Here is a 26,291-nt window from a genome sequence, read left to right as displayed (position 1 = left end):
CGTTGAGATTGTGAAACTCTGCGAGAATTTATTCTGCTATGCCTAAATCCGGTTTTTGTTTTAACATTAGTAATTATTTAAGTACTTGATATTCAAGTATTCATACTTTTTTTCACTTGACCATTTTGATTGGAACAACAGAGCCATCAATAGAGTGAATCATCCATACCCTTTTTAAGTATTGATTTATATGTTATTCGCATAATTATACTAACGTACAAAAAGAATCTTAATAAAAAAAAACTTTAGTTTCATGTTGTAATTGATATTGTTCATATGGATGAAAAAATAGAATTCGTGCAGATTCTTTTAAGATGAAATATCTGACTGAAGAATAATAATTTACTAAATCTTCCGAGGGAAACTACTGTAACATGTATAAATGGATGGGGAGAGAGGGAGTTTCGGTCACTTCATATTTCACTTCTATGAATCCTTAATTAATTTTCAGGTGTAATTTTTTTCTGGGCTTCAATTTTATAGCATATCAAACAGACATTTGCCAAGTGGGACTTTTGCAGCTCAGATTTTTGAAAGCAAACCTATGTCTTCACCATCCTCATTTGTAATTTAACATTTTGTGCAAGACAAGTTGTATTGTGGTATAGATTGACTCTACATTCAGCATACATGAAAATGGGTTGATTTACTTTAACTTCGGGATGTTATACTCTAATATAAGAATGCATTAAATTTCTTGTTTCAATTCTAAATTCAATGAGTTTCATACTGTTTCATTCAAACTCAACTCACATTTGAGTGGATTTGATATTGGATTCTAATTAGGCTATGAAAATTAAAATTTAAAAAGGTATGACAAAATACAAACACAAAATAACAGATTGGTATTTCTTCTTTTTTTTACAAAAGAAATTTATTTAAACATTGCCTTATTGAACAGCCTTTCTATAAACAAGTAAACATAGTTTGCGATATAACACTCCTGTGTATGTACAAACAAAATATTTAATTATTACAGAGAGAAGTACATCCTAGAAGGTCTATTATCCTAGAAATAAATGAAGAGAGAGAAAGAGAGTGTTGTGAAGAAGAAAGATTCATTATTTATGTGATCAAAGGGAAAATTGAATAGGTAAATACATTATTACATAATATGTAATATCTTTGTGTCTTGTCAAACAGAAAACTCTTAGTCTCTGTACAATATATACAAGGTAGATTTTCAAAATCAAGAGCTTTGCATAAACATTTTTTGTATGTTTTTTTACAGAGAATGTACAAAATTGTATAGTACATAGAGCATGATGGATTAATTACACATGTTCATAATGGCAAGTTAAAGCAAAGATTCAACCCTTTTATAGCCCGTATTCTAGTGTTCAGATTTTGTGAGACAAGTACTATCTACATGTAATATACACTCTGCACAAAAACCACTTTGTCTATTTGACTAGATGAACTGTTTACGAACCAAATTTTCATTTGAAAAAGCGTGAACTAATATGTAGCTCAGGCCATCTGGGCATTAAACTATACGAATGAAAGATAGATTAAAATTAATTAGACCACAAGGGATTAGGTGACCAAAAGGATTAGCCATGATGGTGGTAGCTGTTCTAAGAATTAGACCAAGTAAATACATTCCATTCATCTGAACAAGATTCCAGATTCATACACATTAAAATAATCATTTGATCCTTCGAGAAATCAACTAATTATTTTATTTAAATCTTTTGAATTTTAAAAACATACAGTTATCATGTTACCCTATTTAGTATTGCCCTTATATTTCATAATAACATACATTTACACAATTCATGTCATTCAGACATCTATGGAGAATTGTAACATCAGGATGATTGATGATTTTGATATTAAATTTTAACAAATAAGGAAAACTAAAGAATGAAAATAAAACCCTTTTTATTCAATATATATGAATACATGAAATGGAAACAAACTGCATACTCAAATGATGTGTCAAAAGTGCATATATTTCTGAGCATAGATCCGTCTTAAAAAGAATTACGATTGATCCAATCAATCGTAACTCTATGGAAATCCATCAATCGTAACTATATGGAAATCCATCAGTGCCATAAATTTTTCTACAGGAAATTTGCACAATGTCCTTTGTAAACAAAGAGCACAGTGAATTTTTAAGAAACCAATAAATGCATAAATATACACCATAGCTAGAAAATATTTTGAACAAACATGTTGACGTTGCTGGCCGTCCATAGTTGCGATTGATTGGATCAATCGCAACTCTTTGTAAGACGGGGTTAAGACAATGAATTATACCCTGTCTTCCCTAGTTGTCACCCACTTGTTTTCTTATGCAGAAAATCCTTTGAAAACACATTGACTTTCTTCAGCCTGAAATGAATTTAGAGCATGAAAAATAATATAGTTAGAAGTATGCTTTTCAATTGCATTTGTTGTCGCCATTATGTTGAAATTAAATGTTATAAATACTAATATCTGCCAGCCCTTGTTGATACAAAGATATGAACCATTTTTCTCTTTTTTAAAGCAATATTATGTCAAGTACAAAAACAAAAATGAGTGAACTTACAGGCATGGTTTAAACAGCTGACTAGAACAAATATATCGTGATTTTCAAATCTCACAGTTTGGAAAAAATATTTCCTCACATGCTAATACTTTTTGATAGAAAAAAAAAATCTCTACATTTCTCACAATCTTAGAATGTATTGAAAAGGGACCTATCTGTATTTGATTGCAAGTTCAAATTTGCAAACTGAAATTGATAGATCTGCTTTAATTATATGAATTAAGTTCATACATTTGTTATAAAAAAACAAAATCTTTGCAAATCAACAGTTAATTACAAGACTTATGCGTCATTTTAGGACATACATGTACAATTGACTTTACACCCGAGTGCAAACTTGCTATTAATTAAAAGACTTATGATTGAACTTAAGACAAACTTGAAATTAATTGCAAGACCTATGATAGATGTTAGGATATGACAATAATAATAATATTCAGCTATTCTATATAAAATTGACTTTCCATTAATCGCAATTTCTTAATTGATTTCAAAACTTACTTTTGATCATGGGATATACTGTACAGTTGGATTGATATTGATTGAAAACAAATAATTGCAAGACTCATGGATGAATTTAGGACATATTATGGACTTAACCTTGATTATAAGACTTACGATTGATCTTGACACATACAACTGACTTAATATTGATTACAAAATTAAACATTGCAATACTTATCATTGATATCAATTCATGCAATGGACTTGCAATTGGTTGCAAGAATTGTGACTAGTCCAAGGACATACGTTTGACTTTACATTGATCTCATATTTGCAATTAATTTATTAATTGTAAGGCTCATTATGAATCCGTGGACATACAATTGAGTTTACATTGATTATAAGACTTATGATGGTTCTTAGGACATACAAATGACTTATTTTTTATATATATTAATCATTAAAAGTAAGATTTATCAATGATCTCATGACAGATGATTGACTTGCAAATGATTGTAAGAGTTATGATTTATTTTAGGACATACAATGATTTATTTTAGGACATACAATTGACCTTTTTTCAACTTGTAATCAACTCATAATTGAACTTTCAAGATACAATTGGCTAGAAACTAATTGTAAGATATATGATGATTAATCTTTGGATATACAATTGACTTGATATTTACTGCATATTTTTAATTTATTTCAACAAAAGTTACGAATGATCTAGGGATATACAATTAACTTAATATTGATTGATTACTTAAATCAATGGCAAGATTCATCATTGAATTTACAATATCTGAATACATACAGTTGACTTTAATTTGATTACAAATATGCAACCGATTGCAAGGCTTACTCTAGGGACATCTAATATAATTGATATTGATTGAAAATTAATTGCAAGACTTATTATTGACCTCAGGACATGCAGTTTACTACTTTGATTGTAAGATTCATGATTGATCTTAGGACACACAATAAAATTTAATTTTATCACAGTGTACACTTAGTATCATCCAGTTGTTTACTTCAGCATGATATCATACATGACTTTTATATATCAATTTTTAAAGTGGTTAAAAGTAAGGAGTCTGTATTTTCCAATCAAGTTAATTGGGAAAAGGTGACATTGATGAGCATTCATTGATGATTTTGTGGCAGAAAGTCAGATACATTCATGATATGCCGGTTAAATGATCTCAAGATCCAACCGCATGGAATATTTATTTAATTTTTCAATACGTTCAATAATTGATTTTGTTCTATATACCAGCACCTATGCAAGACAATCCCAGATGATCCCTTTGTTAGGCGTACTAGAACAAGCCACCTCATTGGAAATAGAGAATATTAACTAGATTATACTCGGCAGTAAAGGTGTTGCACATGAACAAATGGCAAGAAAAACTATTGAAGGTAAAGACACACACAAATACAAGACAGCTACACATAGAAATTGCCCAAATTAAAGTTAATCATTGGGCTATAATGAGAGCATATTTAGAAGCACACAGTAGTGATATAAGTCCTTGAAAATGGGATTCTGAATTTCAGGCTAAGCCTTCTTCTATTTCACTGATGACAGAGTCTAAAAGGTCAGCTTTAAAAAAGTAGTTTAATAGTGTACTATGTTGGCTGAAAAGTATTAAATATTTTGACTTGAAATCATAGTACCTTAACAAAAATAGGGGACAAAGTTTCATCTTTCAGCACAGGTTTTATTTCAATGAAATTCAAGTATATTGTGTAAAAGGGTTCTCAATTAGCAAGGACGCATGACATTGGATATGTTCTCTATATTTTAGGGGATTACTGTGGTAACAGGGCTCAGCAGCCCATCAAATCAAAGTTTCCATGGTAACAGAAATGGAAAATTCACCATAGTTGTAAGTCTTATGAAACATGTCCCTGAACAGTATATTGTCAGTTGTTTGTTAATCAATGCCAAGAACAAACTGTCAAACCTGGGTTTTTAAATGGTCTCATGGGACCTCCTTAAACCATACCACACCAAACACTCAACTGTATACATGTATCAGGGAACTTCCCACTTCCCTGCATGTAAACAAATACCTTGTTATATCCGTCATATTAACAATCTGAACAGGTGATTGGTCTAAGCACCGTCATGTGACCAAAGATAGTTCCAACCAATGTCATGAAATTGGCAAAAATGCCATGAATCCCGACATCTGACGTCACAACCCATGAATAAATAGTACCCCGAGCCGTGACGTCAGAAGTAAAAAGTTCAAAATCTATTTACGGCATGGGCAGAGCTTAACACAAATGCACGAGCACGTACAATGGGCATATGTGATCAGGTCAGGGGCCTCACCAATGCTAATTAATGAATTATATCTCAAAAATTGCTATTCATTCAAAATAGATCTATATTCCCATCTGATGTATTTAATTCCGATGATGGATATAAATCAAATACCAGTATATATTACATAGGTTATGTAGATTTGAATCAGTGATAGGTCAATACGCCATCACGTGACCATAGCTGCGAGGATCACATTTATTATATTCTGGGTTTTGACGTCACCTCGGTAAATATAACTGTGTTGTGTTGTCAATTGCGGCGTTATATTCACTAAGGTGACGTCACTCGCTGCTTACAAGTTGCGTAATCAGGTAGTTTATTTGATGTACGCGCTACTGTTAACGCGTCGATTGCATTAAGAACGCGCTTGATGTATTTTCAAAGGAAATTCTATTATGACGTAGATGGATCAGAGCTGTAGCAAGAATTTCAGGTTGGAGCCGGATGATGAATGCAATCTCTGATGGCGAATCCACAAAGACTATCTAATATAACAGATATTGCCTGGTCTATCGTTTTAATAAATAACATTTCAACTCCCCTCGGGAGAATATTTTCCCTCAGCGCTGCGCACTTCGGGCAAAATATAATCCCTTGGGAAAAATATAACTCCTTCAGGGAGTGGAAATGTTATATTCAAACTCTAGATAGGCAATATCTGTATAATAATGCCTTCGATTGTAGGTTTGGTGAAACTATGATCCCCTCGGTGACTCAAATGCGATCATTTTCCTTCACAGCTGCGCCCCTCAGGAAAATAGTCGCATTCTAGCGTGTCACTATAGTTCCAACCACCTCCTCTGGTGGCCGTACATATTTGTTCACTATGATGGAAAGGTATGGCATTCAAGGTAACGTCAAGGTAACTTCAATCAAACTTTGAATATTCATTGCCAGTTGTTCCAAAATCTAGTCAAAATCAGGGGCCCGTTTCATGAAGGACTTGCAGTTGTTGTAACTTTGCCATTATGGCGACTACCATGCTACCATTGCTCAGCAGCCAATCAGATTCAAGGATGCCATGGTAGTTGCCGTATAAGCAAAGTTACAACAGTTATAACTCTTTATGAAACAGGCCCCAGATTGTGTAGAAAGGTGTAGGCTTATAATTCCATATCTAAAACTCAACGATTTTGGGCATGATTGGACATCCACCTGCTTTCCAAATATGATATACAGACAGTTCTGAATATCAACCATGCTTTCAATTCATTTGTTGCACCACATGACTTATAGATTTCAGATTAATCAGATTAAATATGTGAAAAGGTCAAGATGTCAAACTTCAGGCACCATAAGTCCTATGATTGTTAATAGAAAATGCATTGCAACTCAAGTTTGGAATAAAGGGCAGAGATATAGATTTATACATTCTTCTCACTTTACAAAATAAGGCTATAGACTTGGCAAGGCACGGATAGGTTTTTCTGGCACATTTTCTAATATGGAAGAAAAGTTTTAAGTAAGACATTCCACCACATATAATTTTTGTTTCATTATCATAGCCATGGCACATTATAAGCTCAAAATCTATAACGTAGGCTACATCTATCTTATATCATGAGAAAGCTCATATGCTCAAATGCTATACATGACAATGATAGAAAAAAGGTATTGCTTTGAAGAAGAAAATAAAAAGTTTGTTAAAGCATTTATGCTGCTTTGAAGAAGAAAATCTAATGCTTCAATCAGATGCAGTCAACCAAAAAACTAAATTGATTTTATAGTATTTTATGAAGAATATGCAAATATTTGTGATTACTTCATGAATCTAGCTCATTGCTTAATAATTAATCCATATTGTTGACTGTAAAGATCCATACAATGTTATGTCATCTGAAATTAATTTTGATTCATATCCTTATTCTGAATTACAATTTTATTTGATTTCACACAATTCTGAAGCAAACAAACATTTTCACTCCTCAACATCAATTCCATATTGAATATTAACTGAGCTTTCCATTATTATCAACAAATCAAATTAAGATAATATTGGAATTATCTACATATTGTGGCGGCAGCATTCATGTCTTCTGGCAAGGCATTAATCTACATAACCCTAAATGGGTAACCGGTAGGAAAAAATTCCTCTTGTGCTTTGAGCGCCTAGGCAGCCTAGCTAAAATCGAGGTAATAATAGCAGTATCATGTTAAGCATAGTCCACTGGGAGAACAGTTTTTTTAAACTAAAGTGGCTACCCTGGTTAAATATCATATTATTATACTTACTATTATTATTGAAATTGACCATAATATGAATAGGAATTTAATTTGCTTTGATACAATTCTAAAAGGGGACAATATAACTCCTTGAAATTCATGCCATTTAAATTATTTTCCATTGTTACCTAATCACTACATTGTTATATAATCACTGAATATAACGACATCTATGTATTTGAATATTATCCGGGGTGTTTTATGATGGAACAGACAATCATCTCACCAAAACTGTGTAAACATATGTCTGTATTTTATTTGGAAAAATTTGTTCAGATTAATTGCTAGCTTACTGCTCATATTTAAAAAGTTGATGCCCCCCAAATGGGGGAGAAAATCCTTAATAATTTGCCATACACAATATTGTGACATGTATACATGGACTTGGGAATAGCTGACATACCCATAAAGTTACCAAATGAGAGAAAATCAGCAAAATCTTTAATAAACTCAAATGTCATACAACACACATTATAAAAGTTACTAAGAAAAGCAGGAGCTGGTAAATTATAATAATAATAATAATAGCTGGATTTATAAAGCGCTTTTTGCCTGAGGATACAAAGCGCTGCTACATGTATGATGATCATATGATTATGATAAAGCACACCGAAACCACTCCTTCCCCCACTTCTCAATTGAAGATAAATGATGACGACGATACTCGGGCCGACTTACTTCATACTGGTAGAGCACGGGAGATGTAAACTGGACTCATTTTCTTTCATTCTCAGTTTTAGATAGAATGCGATGTTTGGGTGGATATATTACATACACAAATTACAAGTAGTACTAAGAGGTGGTAAAATTAACCCATTTCTTCTCATTCTCTGTTTCGCTAAAGGATGATGATTGATGGTGACATTTGGACTGACTGATTACATAACTTGTAGAGCTCAGATGGTGTAAAACAGACCCCTTTCCTCGACTTCTACATATATCCTACAGGACAATGATGATGTCTTGGTTGAATTGTTACATACTAGTAGAGCTCAGATGGTGTAAAATGAATCAATATCTTCAAATCTCAATTTTTGCTAAAGGACAATGGCAAGGCTGGGGAAAACTTGCTATATACTAATACAGAACAGATAAAGTTGACCAGCTTTCTTGAATCTTCCATTTCTGCTAAGGGTTACTGGTAGAGCACAGGGTGTAGAACTGATCCCCCTCCGCTAAGACCTCAAAGATGAAAGATGATATTGAAGGCATTAAGTAACTGTATGAAACATCAACTCACAACTCTTTGCTAAGTTTTCCATATTGATCCTAGTATCTTATCCTGTAGAGGAAGAAACAAGGAAGGGGGTGGGGAGAGAATCAGAAAAGAGGGACATTAGTAATGCAGTGTCTCAGAAAATCTTCTCTTAAAGGTCAAGTCCACCCCAGGAAAATGGTGATTTGAATATTTAGAGAAAAATCGTACAAGCATAACGCTGAAAATTTCATCAAAATCAGAAGGAAAATAAGAAAGTTATGGAATTTTAAAGTTTCGCTTATTTTTCACAAAACAGTGATATGCACAACTCGGTGACATGCAAATGAGTCAGTCGATGATGTCCATCACTCACTATTTCTTGTGTTTTCTATTGTTTGAATTATACAATATTTCATTTTTACAGATTTGACAATAAGGACCAATTTGACTGAATCATATAGTATTAAACAATGCTAATTCCACTTGTGCAGGGAGGAATTAATCGTTGTTTCAACTTGACAATATTTCATATTTCATATAATAAAATACAAAAGAAGTAGTGAGTGGATGACGTCATTAGTTTCCTCATACCAACCAGGATGTACATATAACTGTTATGTGAAATTAAGCGAAACTTTAAAATGTCATAACTTTCTTATTTTACATCCAATTTTGATGAAATTTTCAGTGTTATGCTTGTTGGATTTTTCTCTTTTTATTCAAATCAACTTTTTGTTGGGGTGGACTTGTCCTTTAATACACAAAATAGTTGATTTACTCTTTATATTTCCCTCTGTAAACTTGCTACATACATTCTTTTTTGGTTAAGACTTTGGGGACCATTTCAGGAAAGTTGTCAGCACTGACAAGATATCAACATCTGGCAGTTGTAATAGTGACAGTCAGACATTTGCCGAGGATTTCATGAAAAGTTTAGGTAGTGATTTTCATGGTCAAATGATGTAGGCTACTGAAAATCCTTTGTTTGATTGACTGAGAGCAAAATAATGTAATTTACTGACAAAACTTTACATGAAAATAATGAGGGTTCCCAGCTTTTCAAGAAAACAAATTCCCTGATTTTTCCCTAATGAAGTTTAAAAATTCCCTGATAATTATTTAAACCGATTCCCAGTTTTCCATGTTTTCTAAGTTGTTGCAGTGAATTACATGTATTTTCAGTATAAAAACAATAGTGTAAATCTAATTAGCACCACCATAACCCGTCATTCAATGGATGTTGTATTGTTGTTTTTATATGCAACAAAATACATCAGAATCTGACTGACTACTGTGCTTTCTACTTTTGCGCTGATCAAAATTCCCTGAATTTTCCCTCATTTGAGGTATTTTTCATCAAATTCCCTTATTTTTCCCTGACTGGAAAAAAGGTAAAATAATTTTCCCTGATTTCCTATTATGGCTGGGAACCCTGATAATGCTCCTTCACTATTCCAAAAAGTAAAAACAATAAAGAATTGTTAGATCTGACAAATTGTCGGACAACAAATGTAAAAGAATCGTCTCCTTGATGACCATGGTGTCACAAAACTTTGTTTGCGTGCAAATTAGGTCAAAAAATTGTTGTGTTGCCCTCATCCGACCGACCGTGAAATGCAAAATACAGGGCTGCTATTTTCTTCTTTCTTTTTTTTGCAGACCCAAAATATACAAATGCAATGTTTTTGTGAGAAAATGCCAGATTTGGGCAGAAAATTTGCTTAAATATGTATTCAATGGCTATGCATTTTGACATGTTAGATTGCATTAAAAAAAAATCATCCCATGCATGATATTCTTTGTGCAGCGCAGCAGTAAAGGGACTTTAAAAAAAGGAATTAAAAAAAAAGGAAAAACAATGACCAAACTTTCTGATTTTGGGCTTATGAGGGCAACAATCTTTTTTAGTCCTCAACACCAGTATCTTAGGAGTAGGTTTGCCCCATTTCTTTTATCTTGTATTACGATGATCCTGTCTATTACATACCTGTTGAGCTATTTCAAGGTCCAGCTGCTTTAGTTTTTCATCCAAGAAACTTTTCTCTTTCGCTAAATCTGCCTCACTCCCTCCATCTAGACAACAAACAAAGAGAACAAAAAGTTTCAAGTTTCAGTTTTAGAAGTTGTGTTAGTATCATTATTTAGTTAATGCCACTTTGATACTTGGTTGAATTGAAGACTTTTTTAAAAGCTTGATGGAGCTTTAAAAACATAAGGGAGATTAAGCTTCTGGTCTTTATAGACAGGTGTGGATGTGACTTTACAGTGAAACCTGTATATGAAGACCAAGAGGGACAAGAAAAGTGGTCTTGATGTGCAGGTGGTCTTCATGAAAACGTTCTGGTAAGACAGGTAACTTTGCCTAAGTTGACCTTTCATAAGCTTCCATAAAGTCAAATATTCAACTAAGTCAAAGCAATTTCTAGACCAGGTTATTCAAAACATGTGTTATATAACTCTTCTTATGTCAAATTATTCCTTAGTCGAACAGATTTCTTTGGTCATAAAAGATTTGACTTAGGCAGAGTTACCTGTACATGTTTAAAGGGAACATAGAAGCTATCCAAAGGAAACATAACTTATGGTCTTTGCAAACAGGTTGTGGTCCTATACAAATGATCATTAAAGGAGGATTGATTGTGGTATCACATTTTCTTACCTGTTCCGGTCATTGAGAGTCCTGATGTACTCAGCGAAGCGTAGGAATCGCTGAAGCCCATCAGTCTCTCCTGCGACCCTAGCCCTGATCCTGCAGATCCTGCATGACTAGGTGGCCTTGCGAGAGCTCCAAGGTTCTGCTGCGACCCCACAGGAGATCTTCCTCCCAGAGACGTCATCTGAGGCAGGTTCTGCTGCGAGCTCGCCGGCGACTTGGACACAAGGTTCTGGTTGGATGACGCCGGCGACATGTGCAGGTTCTGCTGGGAACTCGCTGGCGACTTCGTCAGGTAGTGCTGCAAGCTGTGGGTGGAGGATGCCGGGGACTGCTGCTGCTGCTGTTGTAGGCTCTGGACGGAGCTGGCAGGGGAACGGCTGGCAAGGTTATGCAGGGAGCTGGTGCTGACAGCGGGCGACCCTGACAGGTTGCTCTGGAAGTTGGACGAGTCGGCAGAGCCACGGCGATAAGACTGCCGAGGAGAAGGAGGGTGGATGTTCTCAGGGTAGACAGAGGAAGGGGACGACATTGTGGCAAAGATCTGATTCTGAAGCGCTTGGATGATGATCTCACGCTTCTGAACCTCTGTCGACAATGCTGAAACCCTGCAGGAAATAAATGTCCAATATATTATTATGAATACCACATAAAACAATATAAACGAACTCATCTGCATAAACACTTTAAAGGGATCGTTTAACTTTGTGAGCAGCTGATTTAAAAAATTCTCAAACTGAGACGAAACATGTGTATGAGTGCCTGTATTTGTCCTCAAAAACCCTGAAACAGACTTCAATATAGGATGAAAAACTGTAATTTAGATACAAGTAGCAATTTATTAGCTTGATTTTGAGAACCGTCTAGTAGACAGGCTCAGCTTATGACCAGTTTTCTCCAATTCAAAAAGTCCGTTGGCTATGTTGACTGCCTTCTGTTGTGTGTATCTCCTATACACACGCTATTGGCTGCACTGTACATTCAGTGTATACCTTGTACACACTGTATGTAGGTCATGCTGTGTTCATCTCGAGTTAATGTGTTGTGTTGCACAGATTCACTCTATACACATAGTCATTGAAACCAACTCCCAATTATTTTGAAACTTTGGTTTACATCTCCAATGTTTTAAATTGATCCTGTAGATATAATACTTTGAAACTTTTGAGATGGTATTTTTACACTATAAGCCTAATGTTTAGCCCATTTTCAAGAACCAAAATGAGAATTTTTTAAATCAGAACAAAGTGAAATGATCACTTTAAAGTGAGTAGAAACACATAAGTGGGATAAAATATAGATTTATGGACTGCTATGAGAGGCATGCATGTTTCTAAGAGGCTCAAGGGGACCGCGACATGACTATGCCAGAGAGCATGGTCTGGCATGGCCATCACTGAGCCTGCCCCACCACTTTCTATTGTTTTTTTTCTTTTTTTTTTTTCAGATTCAGATTTATTTCCAACAGAAATAACATAAATATTGATACAAATCATTTTCATACATTGTAACAAATGTTTGCGATACAAATCATTGTCTTTATAATCATAGTAAAAAACATTCATGATAATTAACATATAAAGATATATACAAAATGTGGTGCATTTCGTAGACAAATTATAAAATATAATTCAAATAGAAAAAAAAGGTATCTGTGGAAATAGGAGATTCACTCAAAAGCAAAGCTTGTATAATGTGAACCTCCCTCAAAGAAGAGAAAAGAGGAGAGAGAGAAAGAAAGAGGGGGGGGGGGGGAGAGACGCAATGGTTGCTATTTGCCTACGGAGACTTACTGAATAGATAAAAAGAACAAGATAACACACAGAACAAGACAAAACTAATAAAGAGTAAAATACCACGAAGAAAAAAAAAAAACAAGAACAAGAACAGGACGACAAAAGGAGAAGTAAACTTAAATAGAAACAGGACGAATTGCGACCGAAATTAGAGAATAAAACAAGATGATAAAGACTAATAAAAATAACTAGATGTCTGAGAGGGGGTGGTAACGAGCGGGAATTAGTAATGAAGACCTCGGTAGGATTTAAGTAAGAAGTTTTTCAGTTTTCTTTTAAAAGAATGTATGGAAGGGCTGTTTTTTATGTTATTGTCGAGGGAGTTCCAAAAACTAGGGCCATCGAACATAAATGTACTCTTTGCCAATAAAGTTCTAAAACGGGGTAAATGAAATTCGTGAGATTGCCTCGTAGGGTAATTATGAAAAGACCGATTAAGAGGAAACATAGAATCAAATACACGTGGAAGGATATTTTTGTTAAATTTAAACATAAATTGCCCTAAATGAAATAAGTATAGGTCGCTTATCTTCAGCAATTTGCTGTCAAAAAATAGTGGGTCAGTGTGTGAACGAAAAGCTGAATTATGAATAATACGAAGGGACTTCTTTTGCAGTAACAACAGTCTATCTAAGATGGTTTGGTGTGTGCTGCCCCAGGCAAGTATCCCATAATTCAAGTAAGGTAGGATCAAAGAAGAATATAGCATTAAAAGTGACGACGACGAAAAATGATATTTCAATTTATTGATAATGCCAATATTTCGCGAAATAATCTTACAAGTACAATCTATGTGGTATTTCCAGGAAAGCTTATTATCAACGGTAACACCGAGAAATTTTATGAATGTGACACTTTCTAAATTAGTGTCATCTAAAACAATGTCCATCGGAAGTGTATCAATGGAATTGCTAAATAGCATATATTTAGTTTTAAGTAGATTAAGAGACAATTTGTTGGATCTTATCCATTCTGTGACTTTTAAAAGTTCATTATTAATAGTATTTACTAAGGTATATGGATTTTTATGGGAATAAAATATATTGGAATCGTCTGCAAAGAGTATAAACGAAAGGACATCAGATGATTTACAAAAGTCATTAATATAGATGATAAATAATAACGGGCCTAACAATGCACCAGACTTCTGCACCAGACTTCTTCTGATTCGTGTATTCAGCCATCTTCGAACCCACAAGAATTTGCGACATTATGATGTCTTCACAAAGGACAAACATCATCATCGTCAACACTTAGAGGTCTAGTCTACCCCAAAAAAATGTTGATTTGAATAAATAGAGAAAAATTAAACTAGCATTACACTGAAAATTTCATCAAAATCGGATGTAAAATAAGAAAGTTATGACATTTTCAAATTTCGCCAATTTTTCTTAAAACAGTGATATGCACAATTCATTGACTTGTAAATGAGACAGTCGATGATGTCCTTCACTCGCTATTTCTTTCGTTTTTAATGTTTGAATTATACAATATTTCATTTTTTACATATTTGACACGGACCAACTTGACTGAACCAGATAGTATTAAACAATGCTACTTGTAGTTCAACAGGTTCAGGGAGGAATTTATCATTGTTTCACTTGACAATGAGAAAATTAGAATATTTCATATTTCATATAATAAAATACAAAAGAAATAGTGAGTGGATGAAATCATCAGTCTCCTCATTTGCATACCGACCAGGATGTCCATATAAGTGTTTTGTGAAATTAAGCAAAACTTTAAAATGTCATAACCTTCTTATTTTACATCCGTTTTTGATGAAATTTTCAGTGTTATGCTTGTTGGATTTTTATCTTTTTATTCAAATAAACTTTTTGTTGGGGTGGACTGGTCCCTTAACAAGTGGTTACAAGGTACAAGAAAAGGGGGTCATATACTTACTTTCTTTCGAGGTCATATATCATAGCTTTGTGTCTAGATGTTCCCTCATCATCTCTCTCCATGTCATGGACACCACTCAACCTGTCATTGAAAGAAAAGATATATCGTGGCTGGGCTGATAAAACCTTTCATCACAAAATTTTAAAATTCTGATGGCAGCTTAGAAAAGGCTGTATATTGAACATATAGCATTATTACCTGTATCAGACATCTGAGCTGGTCATTTACAAAACCGTGTTGACCTAAATTTTCTGAATAACGGGGATGGATATGTATAATGCTTGTATTTTGCTCGGTCTCTATGCGCATATTGACTTTGCATGCAGAGACGACGCAAAATATACATTTGTATTTTCCTTGGTCTCACATCCGGGCATTTCAGGATGCGTACAAAGAGATACGCTTAATAATGATTCGTGCAGCAACAATATACGTCAAATTAAAGACAGCATTGGATCCGGGCGCTGGATATGCGTCCCTAGGGACGCGCTCTTATAATTACAAGTACGTCATAATGGTAAAGTGCAGAGCCTGTCCCCTGATATAAACATGACACAGTAGAAACATATTTTTGAAAGAAATATCTAAATTTTCATGATTTTTGCTCTAGATATCCGATTTTGATGATACAAAATATTGACTGGCTTTTCTTTTGAGGAACATCAAATATATTGCCCTTAAAAGAACCATATTGCCCTCGTCTAAAGACTCGGGCCAATATTATTCTTTTGTGGGCAATTTATTTGATGTTCCCCTCAAGGCCAGTCAATATTATATAAATGGTGGCAGTCTCACATTGTCTGAAAACAGTCTCCTGATACCTGTGAAGAACTCTTTCGAGACAAAAGAAGGTTGCTATCCGTGTTATAACTTTAAAATCTAGCCTATTCCGAACTGTCATCAAAATATTTAAATATTGAGATACGAGGTTTTATCAGCCAAGCCACAATATGATTCTCTTTAATGATATGATTTATATCACCAGTTTCCAGCAATACCAAAAAAAGACAAGAAAAAAGAAAGGAATTAAACAATACAAGATTTCTCGGAATACTCAATTTTTCAGTCCTAAAAATTGAATTACTAAGAATAAAGTGAAACTCATTAACATCAAGCAAGATCCAATAAATTTAGGTTGTGAGTGTTATATATCATGCCCAACTGAGGTATGGTACAGTATAAGAAATTATGAAATGCAAAAAAAAGAAGAAGTTTTGAGATGTCATTGCTTTGGTAATATATCAGACTTACCTTGAATTTGATGGCATTTCCACATGACACTGCCTGATTGCACACTCCTCAAGGTACTTGTGTTCCCACTAAACATAAAAGAAAGACAAGATTCAAGTTTAGGTAATGAAAGATGAAAAAGACTGAAGTTAAATGCCATGTTATAGGCCCGTATATCCTGAAGAGCATGGGGAATGAACAAAGTCAACATAAAAAATATACAAGGTAAATAAAATTTTGACATTTTCAGCTTCTCATCATTTTAGCACAAGGCCTAAGTTAAACCGGACTTCAGAATACTCGCCAATGGGTCTAAAAAAAAACCATAGTATGGTACAGATAGAGGGAGAAATAAAGAAAATGGAAGAAGATAGAAAAGAAGAGAGGAAAATGGAGAAGGGGGAGGTATGCTTGAAAAACCAACGAGAAAATCTATACCAACTCATGGCTGAAACTTCCCTTGGTTTTTAAAGAATACCAAAGGGAATTTCATCAACATTTTTCGTCTGAAAACTTTCCTTGATTTTGATTGGCTACATGTAAGAAGCAAGGTTCCAATAACTGGCGGATAATAATAATGTGTCTATTTATTTAGCGCAGTTACTATGCGCATAACTCAACTGCGCTTTGATACTTGGTATCATATTCTTACCCTGGCCGTAGCTGAGCCACCATATCAGCCCTAAAGCATCAAAGAATTAGTAATACTAGGTACCCATTCACCTCACAAGGATGAAACAAACAAGTACTTCCATAAAATTCTCCTCAGGTTTATTGGTTTTAGTAGAGGTGATAAATCTTACCTTACTAACTTCAGCCTCTAGTTTTAATATAGTACCCTCTCTTTCAGCCAGGGATTCGCTTGTAACATCCTCAAGTTCGGACACCCCTTCATCTTGATTCGCAACAGACTTGGGAAATAAATAATTGGAAGAAGATAAAAATCATCATAAATTTATATATCAGCACTTCTTTACTCTTTACAATCACCATCACTAACATCATCATCACCACTACCATCATCATCATAATCATGAAAATCACCATCATCATCATCGTCATCATTATCACCAACATCATAATCATGAATATCATCGTCATTACCACCACCACCACCTTCACAACCATCACCACCAGCACAACCACCACCATCATCACTTTTATCATCATCTCCATACGTGACTCACCTGTCGCCCTCTTAATTTGTCAATCTCCTTCTCCATCTTGTGTCTAAGTTTATTTTCTAGTTTCTCCCTCTTCTGATGTGCTGTTTGTAATGACGTAACCAGCTGCTGTAACGACCTCACCTTGTCTACGTAAACTTGACGTTGGGCACACTAGGGTTTCAAAGAGTCAGAATACGATTGTTTTAATAATAACAGTAATAACACAGAGGGTTTTTAAATTAGGCACAACCCACCTTGTTAGTTTGTCAAGACTATCCTCCATGTATAGGAGTTTCCAGGGCTCTTTCGGGCATTTCATGGACAAAGTTGCCCATGTCCAAGTGTAATATTTTCTCCCTGAGAACTGTACTTAGATTCCCTTTCACAGAGATTATCTGATATATGACACCTTCTTGTAAAGATGAATAAAATTTACACTTTTATCGGTAGGCAGTGATATGAATTGTGAATCTATATTCTAAAGAATGCACATATATATTTGTATTAATTTTCAAGTGTACCTCTTCTTGTAGTTTGGTAACATCTGCTTGAGCCTTGGATAAGGCTGCATCCAGCATATCAACATGTAATCTTTGCTCTTTCAATTCATTCATCAGCTGCATATTAGTCTCTTCCAAGTCTTTACCTATTCATCAAAGAAGCAAACAGCAGTCAAGGGTAAAAATAGGGTACTTATAATGAAATTTTAAAACAAAATCAACAGGAACACAAATGACAACCAAACCCAAAAGTCATAATGAGTAGGCCATTATAATTGTTTTTAGTTAATAGTTTTACAAAGCAAATCCTAAGCCTCAAAATGATAAATAATTTGTCAAAATTAAAAAACTAGTCATTTAACAACTTAAATGAATGTAGAATTTTCGGGGATTTCTGGCAGTGGTTCAAAGAAGGAAAAATTGGTGCTCCAAGTTTCAAGTTTAAACCTGGGTGGAGATGGGGCAAATGCAGATAAATAAATGCATACTTACATCTCATATGAGTCTGGAAGAGTGTGTTTTCTTTTCTTGTCAATTCTTCCAGGAGGTCCGCCTCATTAGAATCCCCATTGTTTGTTGTCTTGGAACCCTTAACATGTGATTCTACATGAACTGAAATATAGGAAATTGAGGCAATGATTAATATAATATATAAAGTATTAGATTTTGTTTGTATTATATTGGAAAGCTCAGAATGGGATACTAAATATTACATGAGTTGCATGAATCATAGAAGAATGTGTGGAATATTTCTGGTATCTCATGAAGAATAGCCATCCAATATAAATATTACTGTCCTAAATAATTCTGAACATTAGCAGACAGTACAATACAACACAATATTATCTATATAGTGTTTTAGCGATGCATCAAATTTGCATATTTTGGTCTGCATCATTTGCCTGTTCAATACAAGAGCATATTGAACAAAGGAATGAAATCTGACAAATATCCCATCTATAGGCTACTGTACAAAATTGCTGTTCAATATACTATCGTATTGAACAATACATTGCGCATGCACGAAATATACATCACACATTTTATTCTATTCATACAAATCCATATGATAATGCCAATTATTTTGTTACCTTGGGTCACCATTTCATAATGCTGATTGCTCTGTTTGTTGACCCCATTCCCATTGCGTGTTCCATTGTATTTTTGTTTGGTTTTATGTTTTATTACTGATTACGTAGGCTATCCCCAATTCGATTGTATTTTGTATTTTTTTATGGAGAATGAAAATTAGCTTGACTTGAATCAAACTTGATAGAACTTGCCCTAATATGCTACAAGAACTAAGAACTTGACTAAACTATAATAAATTTTCACATATGTATTCATAATATCTGACATTTCAATGGAAGTACATCTTCCTAGAGTTTTAATAAATGACAAAGGTTTGTTTCTTATTATTGCCATCACCATGGAAAGTTGTTTTTCCCTCGAGGTCAACAAACTCGAATTGTCAAATGCACGCTCATCAGAGCCAGATACCCAGACAACCAGAGGCATTCTGGGAATTCTAGGAATGTCAAGTATTTTCCCACTACATAGTTAGTTTCCCATCAAGCGAGGGTGTCCGAAATTGGGCTCAAGTCAGGGAGAGTGTTGACAGAAGATTGTCTGACCTTGCGGCTGGGGGTCAGTCTCAAATTCATAAAACATGCTCCATAAATACCACTGACTATTTATATTTGTAGGTAAATGGTAGGATGGGGGGAGAAGGAATAAGTGCTTTTTTTTCACAAATAAAAAAGAATGACCAGTATTTTTTCTATACTTACATGTAGAATTACCAAAAAAATACATCTGCTTCCTGTCTTAAAAAGTTGCTTCTGATTCAAACCAAATTCAAATTGAGGGTGATCTTAATCCATTAGGTATATATGATTTGAGATTATTCCCAGTTTGAGTGGAACATATTGAAACTCTTTTACGCTTCTTACGCTGGATTTTCTTAAGTTTACTTTACTTACTTTTACTTTTATCCAACGATGCTTGTAGGACTATGCCTGTTCATCGAACCAAGGGAATAAACAGTATGCTCCACACTATCACTTTCAATTAGTTAACTATTGCTAACCCTGTACTATCCTTAACCCTGTACTAATTTTTTCCTTTTCACACACACGCACACACCAAATTTTCTGCCTAACCCCGGCTAAGGAAATGCTTGCTTATTTCAAACATAATTTAGTAATACCTGACTAGTGGTGGCAATTCATGAGTGCTTATGTCTGATTGGACAACAGCGCTGGCTCTGTTGCCCCTAGGGCATAAATCAAGCACTGTCCTTATATTCTAAAGTGCATACATGGTGTAAAGTTTGTGATTTTGCTACTTTTATTAGAATCGCACAGACAGGCGTATGCACAGACATGGGGGCACTGTACAGACTTTAGGGTACCACACCATACCTGTTAAATCTCTATTCCTCTCCTGCAGTTTCTTGACTTCCACTTCTAGCTTTGCCCGTACGAGCTTCTCCAGGTGCTCTCTCTTGTGGGTAGATTCAATAAGCTTCTCATGCTCCATCTGGACCTTGTGGATTTCTTGTTCAAACTGAAAAAAAATATATTATTTGTTACATTCTCAGTAGGTACATGTTATTTAACCAACACTGATTTTTTTTTCCAGAGCTGCAAACCTGAACATTGCAATATTTTGTGAGGAAATCAGTATTTTCAATGAAATGCCATAAGACAACACATAAAACTGAAACTTTAGAAATAGTATTTTGCATAAAACCATCAGTATTCTTCTCATTTTTCAGTACTAAATTTATACAGAAAATCCGTACTACTTGGCAGCTCTAATTTTCCATGTAAAGGAAGAAATACATGTAGAGTCAATGAACAATGTATGCACAACAAATAAGAAAATAATCATTCATTTAATTTATAATTCTTTTTAAGCTCAGCATCTGTTACCATGCAAAGTGGCCAGGTCTGCCTGGTATAGCATTATGAGCTATATTTCTATTCGATGTGGAATTATGTTTCACAAAACCATTCTGAGGTTTAGTTTCAGAATAGTAGCAGAAGCAGGTACAGTGTATATATTGATGCTGGATGAAATTTCACAATAGAAAATATGAAATGAAGACCTGCACTTGAAATCAAATCTACCACTCGGATTAAATTCTTTTAAAGAAAACAACAAATTTATGCAGGGTAGCAAATATCTTACTACATGTACATGTAATCCATGAAATATTATAATACACTCAAGATTTGAGATTAAAGTTTTAAAAATGTAACACCTGTAACACAAAATTTGTATATAAAAAAAAAGCTCAAGGGTCACCTGCAAACTTTTTTAATGAAGAGGAGATTGACAGATGTGAAAACTCATCTAAATGTCAGCAAAACATATTGGTGAGGGCTAAATGTACTGACCACTCCCACCCACCCCCCCCCCCCCCTCCTTAAAACACACACACACACACCATGAATTACCATTTGGTTCAATAGTTACAAGAAAATGCTTGGATAATACAGGGGAGCATTTTGATGAAACAAAGTGATTTTCACCGGCTTTTGTTATAAACTACTGAAACCCTTGCATCTTATTGGCTAAGATGAAGATCACAGACATTTTCATGAAATACTCCCCAGGAACAAACAAAATAGCCCCAAAGCAGAAAATATTACCTTTTTTTTCATTGCTGAATTTGCATTCCCCCCCCCCCCATGTGAACAGGGCCAATATCACTTTGAACAGGTGCATTATGTTTCATGACCTTAATACAGGACATATTACTTCCCCCTGCTGAATGTGCATTTTATTCCCATGTGAACAGGGGCCTATATCTCTTAGCCGAGAATACAATAGGCAAGGTGCATTGGTGGGTTTCAAGACCACAGTACAAAAATATCAATTTTTCCCTTGCTGAATATGTATTTTTTTAAATGTAAACAGGGCCTAAATCCCTAAATATCTCTTGGCCAATAAGAGGTGATTTGTGAGTTTCATGACCACAATAAAAAAATAAATACCCTTTCCCCTGCTGGATGTTTATTTTTTAATGTAAAAAGGGCCTTAATCTCTAAGCCAATACAACATTGTAGTTTTATGACCACAATACAACAAATATTACCCTTTTCCTTGCTGGATGTGCATTTTGTTTTCATATGAACAGGGCCTAACAAACAGGTGCAATCAGGGGTTTCATGACCACAATCCTTTAATTTCATTGTGATTGATTTCATTAAGCAATTTATGATCAATTAATGTCACACTCCATTCACTTCCAGAAATCCCAAAGCACTCATTTGTCATGAAAACACCAGCAGGCAGACTAATTCTACACTAATGAATGTTTCCTTGACATCAGCATGATTCAAGATTGTAACATTTGTGTTTGTAATCTTTCAAAGCAAATGTACATAACTTAAAGAGACTCTCTGAGCTGATAATTTTTATCTCAATAAAATAGAGTAAAAGTCACTGAGGAAAAGTTGCAAAACACTGAAAATTTCATCAAAATCTGATAACAAATAACAAAGTTATTGAATTTACAATTCAGCAATAATTTGAGAAAATAATTATGCACACCATCATGAATATCCAGTAGATAGGCTAATGATTTCATGTCCCCGCTTTCCCTTTTTCTGATGCTGTAACATGGAATTATAATCATGAATACATGTGCATACAATACAATTGCCCGTAGTCTCAAAAAAGGTTTCAATTGTACCATGGTACAAAACCATGGATTATGCATATTTTAAAACATAATTACGCTAATTTCATCACGTACACAAAGTTAAATCTAATTACATGCGCGCTCTCGGCAAAGTGAGCTTAAAATGAAGCGCGTTTATGAAATAAATCTGCATAGTCCATGGTTTTGTACCATGGTACAATTGAAACCTCTTTTGAGAATTCATACGGGCCATTATGTCTCCCTTGTACTAACAAAGTAAGTTTCAGCATTAATTGTCTTTCCCATTGAATCAGTAATCTATGTGATTACTTCATCTTTTTTTAATGAACTACAAAAAAGAAAGTGAAGGGGGACGAACCTTCTGCAACTTGGCCACTTTCTGGTAGTAGGTCTCAAGTTCTTGTCTAAGGGCGCCGTTCTCATCCGATAAGATCTCCACCATGTGGGTCGCCCTGGATGCGATGGCTTCATGGTCTAGCTCAAAGTTAGCCTGGGATGCTTGGGAGGCAGGGGAAGGGTGAGGGGCGGGTGCGTCGGTCGAAAGAGGCGAGGTGCTGGACGTACTGCTGCAGATGAAAGAAAGCAAGACGATGGTTGATGATTAGAATATATTTTGATTGGTTTGTGACATTTGATTTTATTTTCAAACTAAATACATGCACATGTATGATCATTAATAATGAGATTTTATTGAACGATAAAGGAATTGTGAAGTCCTGGATAAAAATTCCAACGTACAATTTTTGGTAAGGGGGGGGGTGCATGTATGGCCCTCTCCACCCCCGACGGGCCTGCGCCTAGGTGTATACTATACACATGCATAACGTTGATGATAGACATTGAAATTAAGAAAAGGTTAGTATGGGAAATCGAAATGAAAACAATTTGATGATTTTATGTTAATTCTATATTTTGTTGATGAACATGAAATGAACCAGACAGTCATTGAATTTAACCAAAGCAAAAAAAATGGGAAGCGTCACAAAAAATATTGGCAAACAGGCTCAACACCAATTTTAGATTCAAATTAAGGACTTCATGAACAAATGAAGGTGTAGACATTTCAATCAAAGCAAAGCAACACTCAAAACTTCAAAGTATGGACTCTCTTTGTGCCACTGCTTGTAAAGGACTTAATCCAAAGGCTGAAAGTTGACAGTGCGAAAAAAACAGATCTATCATGTAATATTAGGTCCTCTGCCTACATGCAAGGAGATTTTAACATCTCCTTGCTACATGTATACACCTGTACACATGATACACTCGTATGCAACTACAGTTCACGGACGCATCACTTTGATACCCAATCTCCAGAATGTATGTCACATTTTAACCCCTTCTGTAACACATACCTCAAAGTGTAAAGTCATTCAAATGTACAACCCCGTTCTCATTTACTTTCCCAAATTACCGGTATTAAAATAGGGAGTGCAACGTACAGGGAGAAAACCGCATCATGAAAAACAGTTGCATCCTCATACTCTTAAACCAGTTCAATGAGATAATATTTTTATTATAAAGCGGTCTTGAAACTCACATCACAAGGTTTGTTTCCCAAATACCATCATGGCTTGAATCTGTTCTACTACAAAGTTGGTCTAATTACCGTTTGGTCCTATCATCACTTGGTCCAACTGTCATTTGGTGGTTTCAAACTGCCTCAATCACAAGAATCCCTCTTAAAAAAACTTTTTCAGGCTCAAAACAACCATAAAATAATTATTTCCTCATTCACACTGCCAAAAACATAACCTTCGGGGAAAGTTCTCAAAGTTATGAGCATATGCAATACGGTCAGATAAGCAGGCAAAGTGCGAGATTAAAAATCGGTAGCTCTCGCAGCCACCCACGGCGACGGCGCCCACGCCCAACTACACTCTGGGCTAAGAAAGTTCCAGTAATTTGCTTTCACGCTGCCAAAATACCTGTGACCTTGGAAAAATCCCCATGAAAGTTCTCGTAATTTTGACAAGTACCTACATGTAGGCCTACTATTTAGAGGGTATTTTCTTCCTGGGATATTAAACATAACATACTTTCACACTGCCAAAATAACCTGGCAAATTCTGATCGCGGTAGATCAGGTCAAATTTCCCAATCAGAAAATGCATGAAACTGACAAACTTTGAGGCGGTCTGAAACCACCTATGATGCCCTGATAGTCTCATTTCATAAACAGTTCATCTAATCATATTGGCAGATGAAAAGTAAGATGGATTTTAGACAAAAGGGGTTATGGCCTAAATGGAAATTAGGCAAAATTGTATTTGACTTTTAATTAGACAAAATGAATAGAAGATGGATAGACTGATGGTAGACAAATTAGGATTCGATCATGTGGGATAAAAAAAAAATGGAAAGTAGACAAAATGGATGTAGACCAATCTGCAAATACTAAACACCCAGTGCAATCATGCAAATGCATGCTGGATTAAGGATGTGTACAATTTCCTACCAAAATGCCTTCGAATCAAGAATAAAGAGTGCCAAAAGTTCTTGATGATTGATAAAGGGGTAAAAACTGTAAGAACACTTAAATTTTGAAGGGGAATGAGTTTGAGAGAGGGATAATGATCAATGATGTCCATTATTGAGTTTTCATTTCATATACCACTGATATCGAACCAATCACAATCCTTCATTGTATAAAGCGATAGTAAAGACTAAAGTGAAAATGAAGTTTTACAAGTAGGGTTTAATTTCGGAACATAACAATCATATTGGATGGGTGAAAAGACCTGATTAATACGTCCCCTCTAACATTGAACACCAGGCTACCGACCGACCGGTTCCCTCGCTGCTAAAGACATTAGAAGTCAAGGAAACAGGCGGCACATACACAAACATGACGGCATAATAGAAGAATTCGAGGCATCTGTTCTTGGGTTGAGCCTTCCTCCCCTTCGCCAGTAAGTTTGTACTTGACTTCATTCCATCAAGACTATTTCTCTCATCTTGGCTTGTCTCTGAGGAGGAGTCGTTCTATCTATCACTCTATTCCACCCCTTCCCGGTTTGCATCCCCAATTTAGCTCCCAGATTGAGATAGCTGAAATATTCTTATTTTCCTTATCTCCCCCCCCCCCTTGTCCTTCTCCCCTCCATCCTCCTCCCCCCTCATCACACTCCCCGTCTTCTTCCTACTTTTTCTCCTTTGCCTCCACCCCCTCCTCATTCATCTGTTCTGCTTCCTCCTCCCTTCTCATTTTTATTTAATACATTCCTCCTACTCCTCCATCTTCCTCTCGTTTTTTTGTTCTTCTAGAATACAGTAATATTGTTTTCTTGCTGTGAGATAGCAAACAAGAGGGTGTTCATCAATAGCCTTTTATGATACAGAATTTCTCACTCACAAAAATATGAAATGCCAGTGTGAATCTAACAAATTGCTTGTAACACAGCAGACCTATGAACAAGAATTCTGCATGCATGCTAACTTTAAGTAAAAGTGCACAGCACTAAAGCTAGCGCACAGCGCAAAAGCTGTAACAACCAACCCCCCCAAAAAAAAAAAAATGAAATGAAACATCAAGCCTTAATTAAGTTAAAATAAACTTTATTATTATTTACAATTGTATTTGGGCCTAAAATTTTACCTGAACATGCTCTCATATCCCCCCCC

General features: G+C 35.1%; 1 protein-coding gene across 1 annotated transcript; it reads right to left on the bottom strand.

Annotated features, from left to right (window-relative positions):
- Positions 1-4,692: 4,692 nt before the first annotated feature.
- Positions 4,693-23,268, bottom strand: LOC129279592 (angiomotin-like protein 1; the record flags this gene model as incomplete). Its single annotated transcript, XM_064110953.1, has 11 exons — positions 4,693-8,829; positions 10,733-10,818; positions 11,405-12,006; positions 15,100-15,180; positions 16,351-16,418; positions 17,133-17,240; positions 17,517-17,666; positions 18,017-18,141; positions 18,488-18,607; positions 20,419-20,563; positions 23,029-23,268. Coding segments are annotated over 11 exons (1,758 nt in total), but the record flags the coding sequence as incomplete, so codon positions are not given.
- Positions 23,269-26,291: the final 3,023 nt, after the last annotated feature.

The sequence above is a fragment of the Lytechinus pictus genome, chromosome 16, assembly GCF_037042905.1.
Source record: "Lytechinus pictus isolate F3 Inbred chromosome 16, Lp3.0, whole genome shotgun sequence".
NCBI lineage: Eukaryota > Metazoa > Echinodermata > Echinoidea > Temnopleuroida > Toxopneustidae > Lytechinus > Lytechinus pictus.
This window is presented reverse-complemented; position numbering and strand designations above follow the sequence as displayed.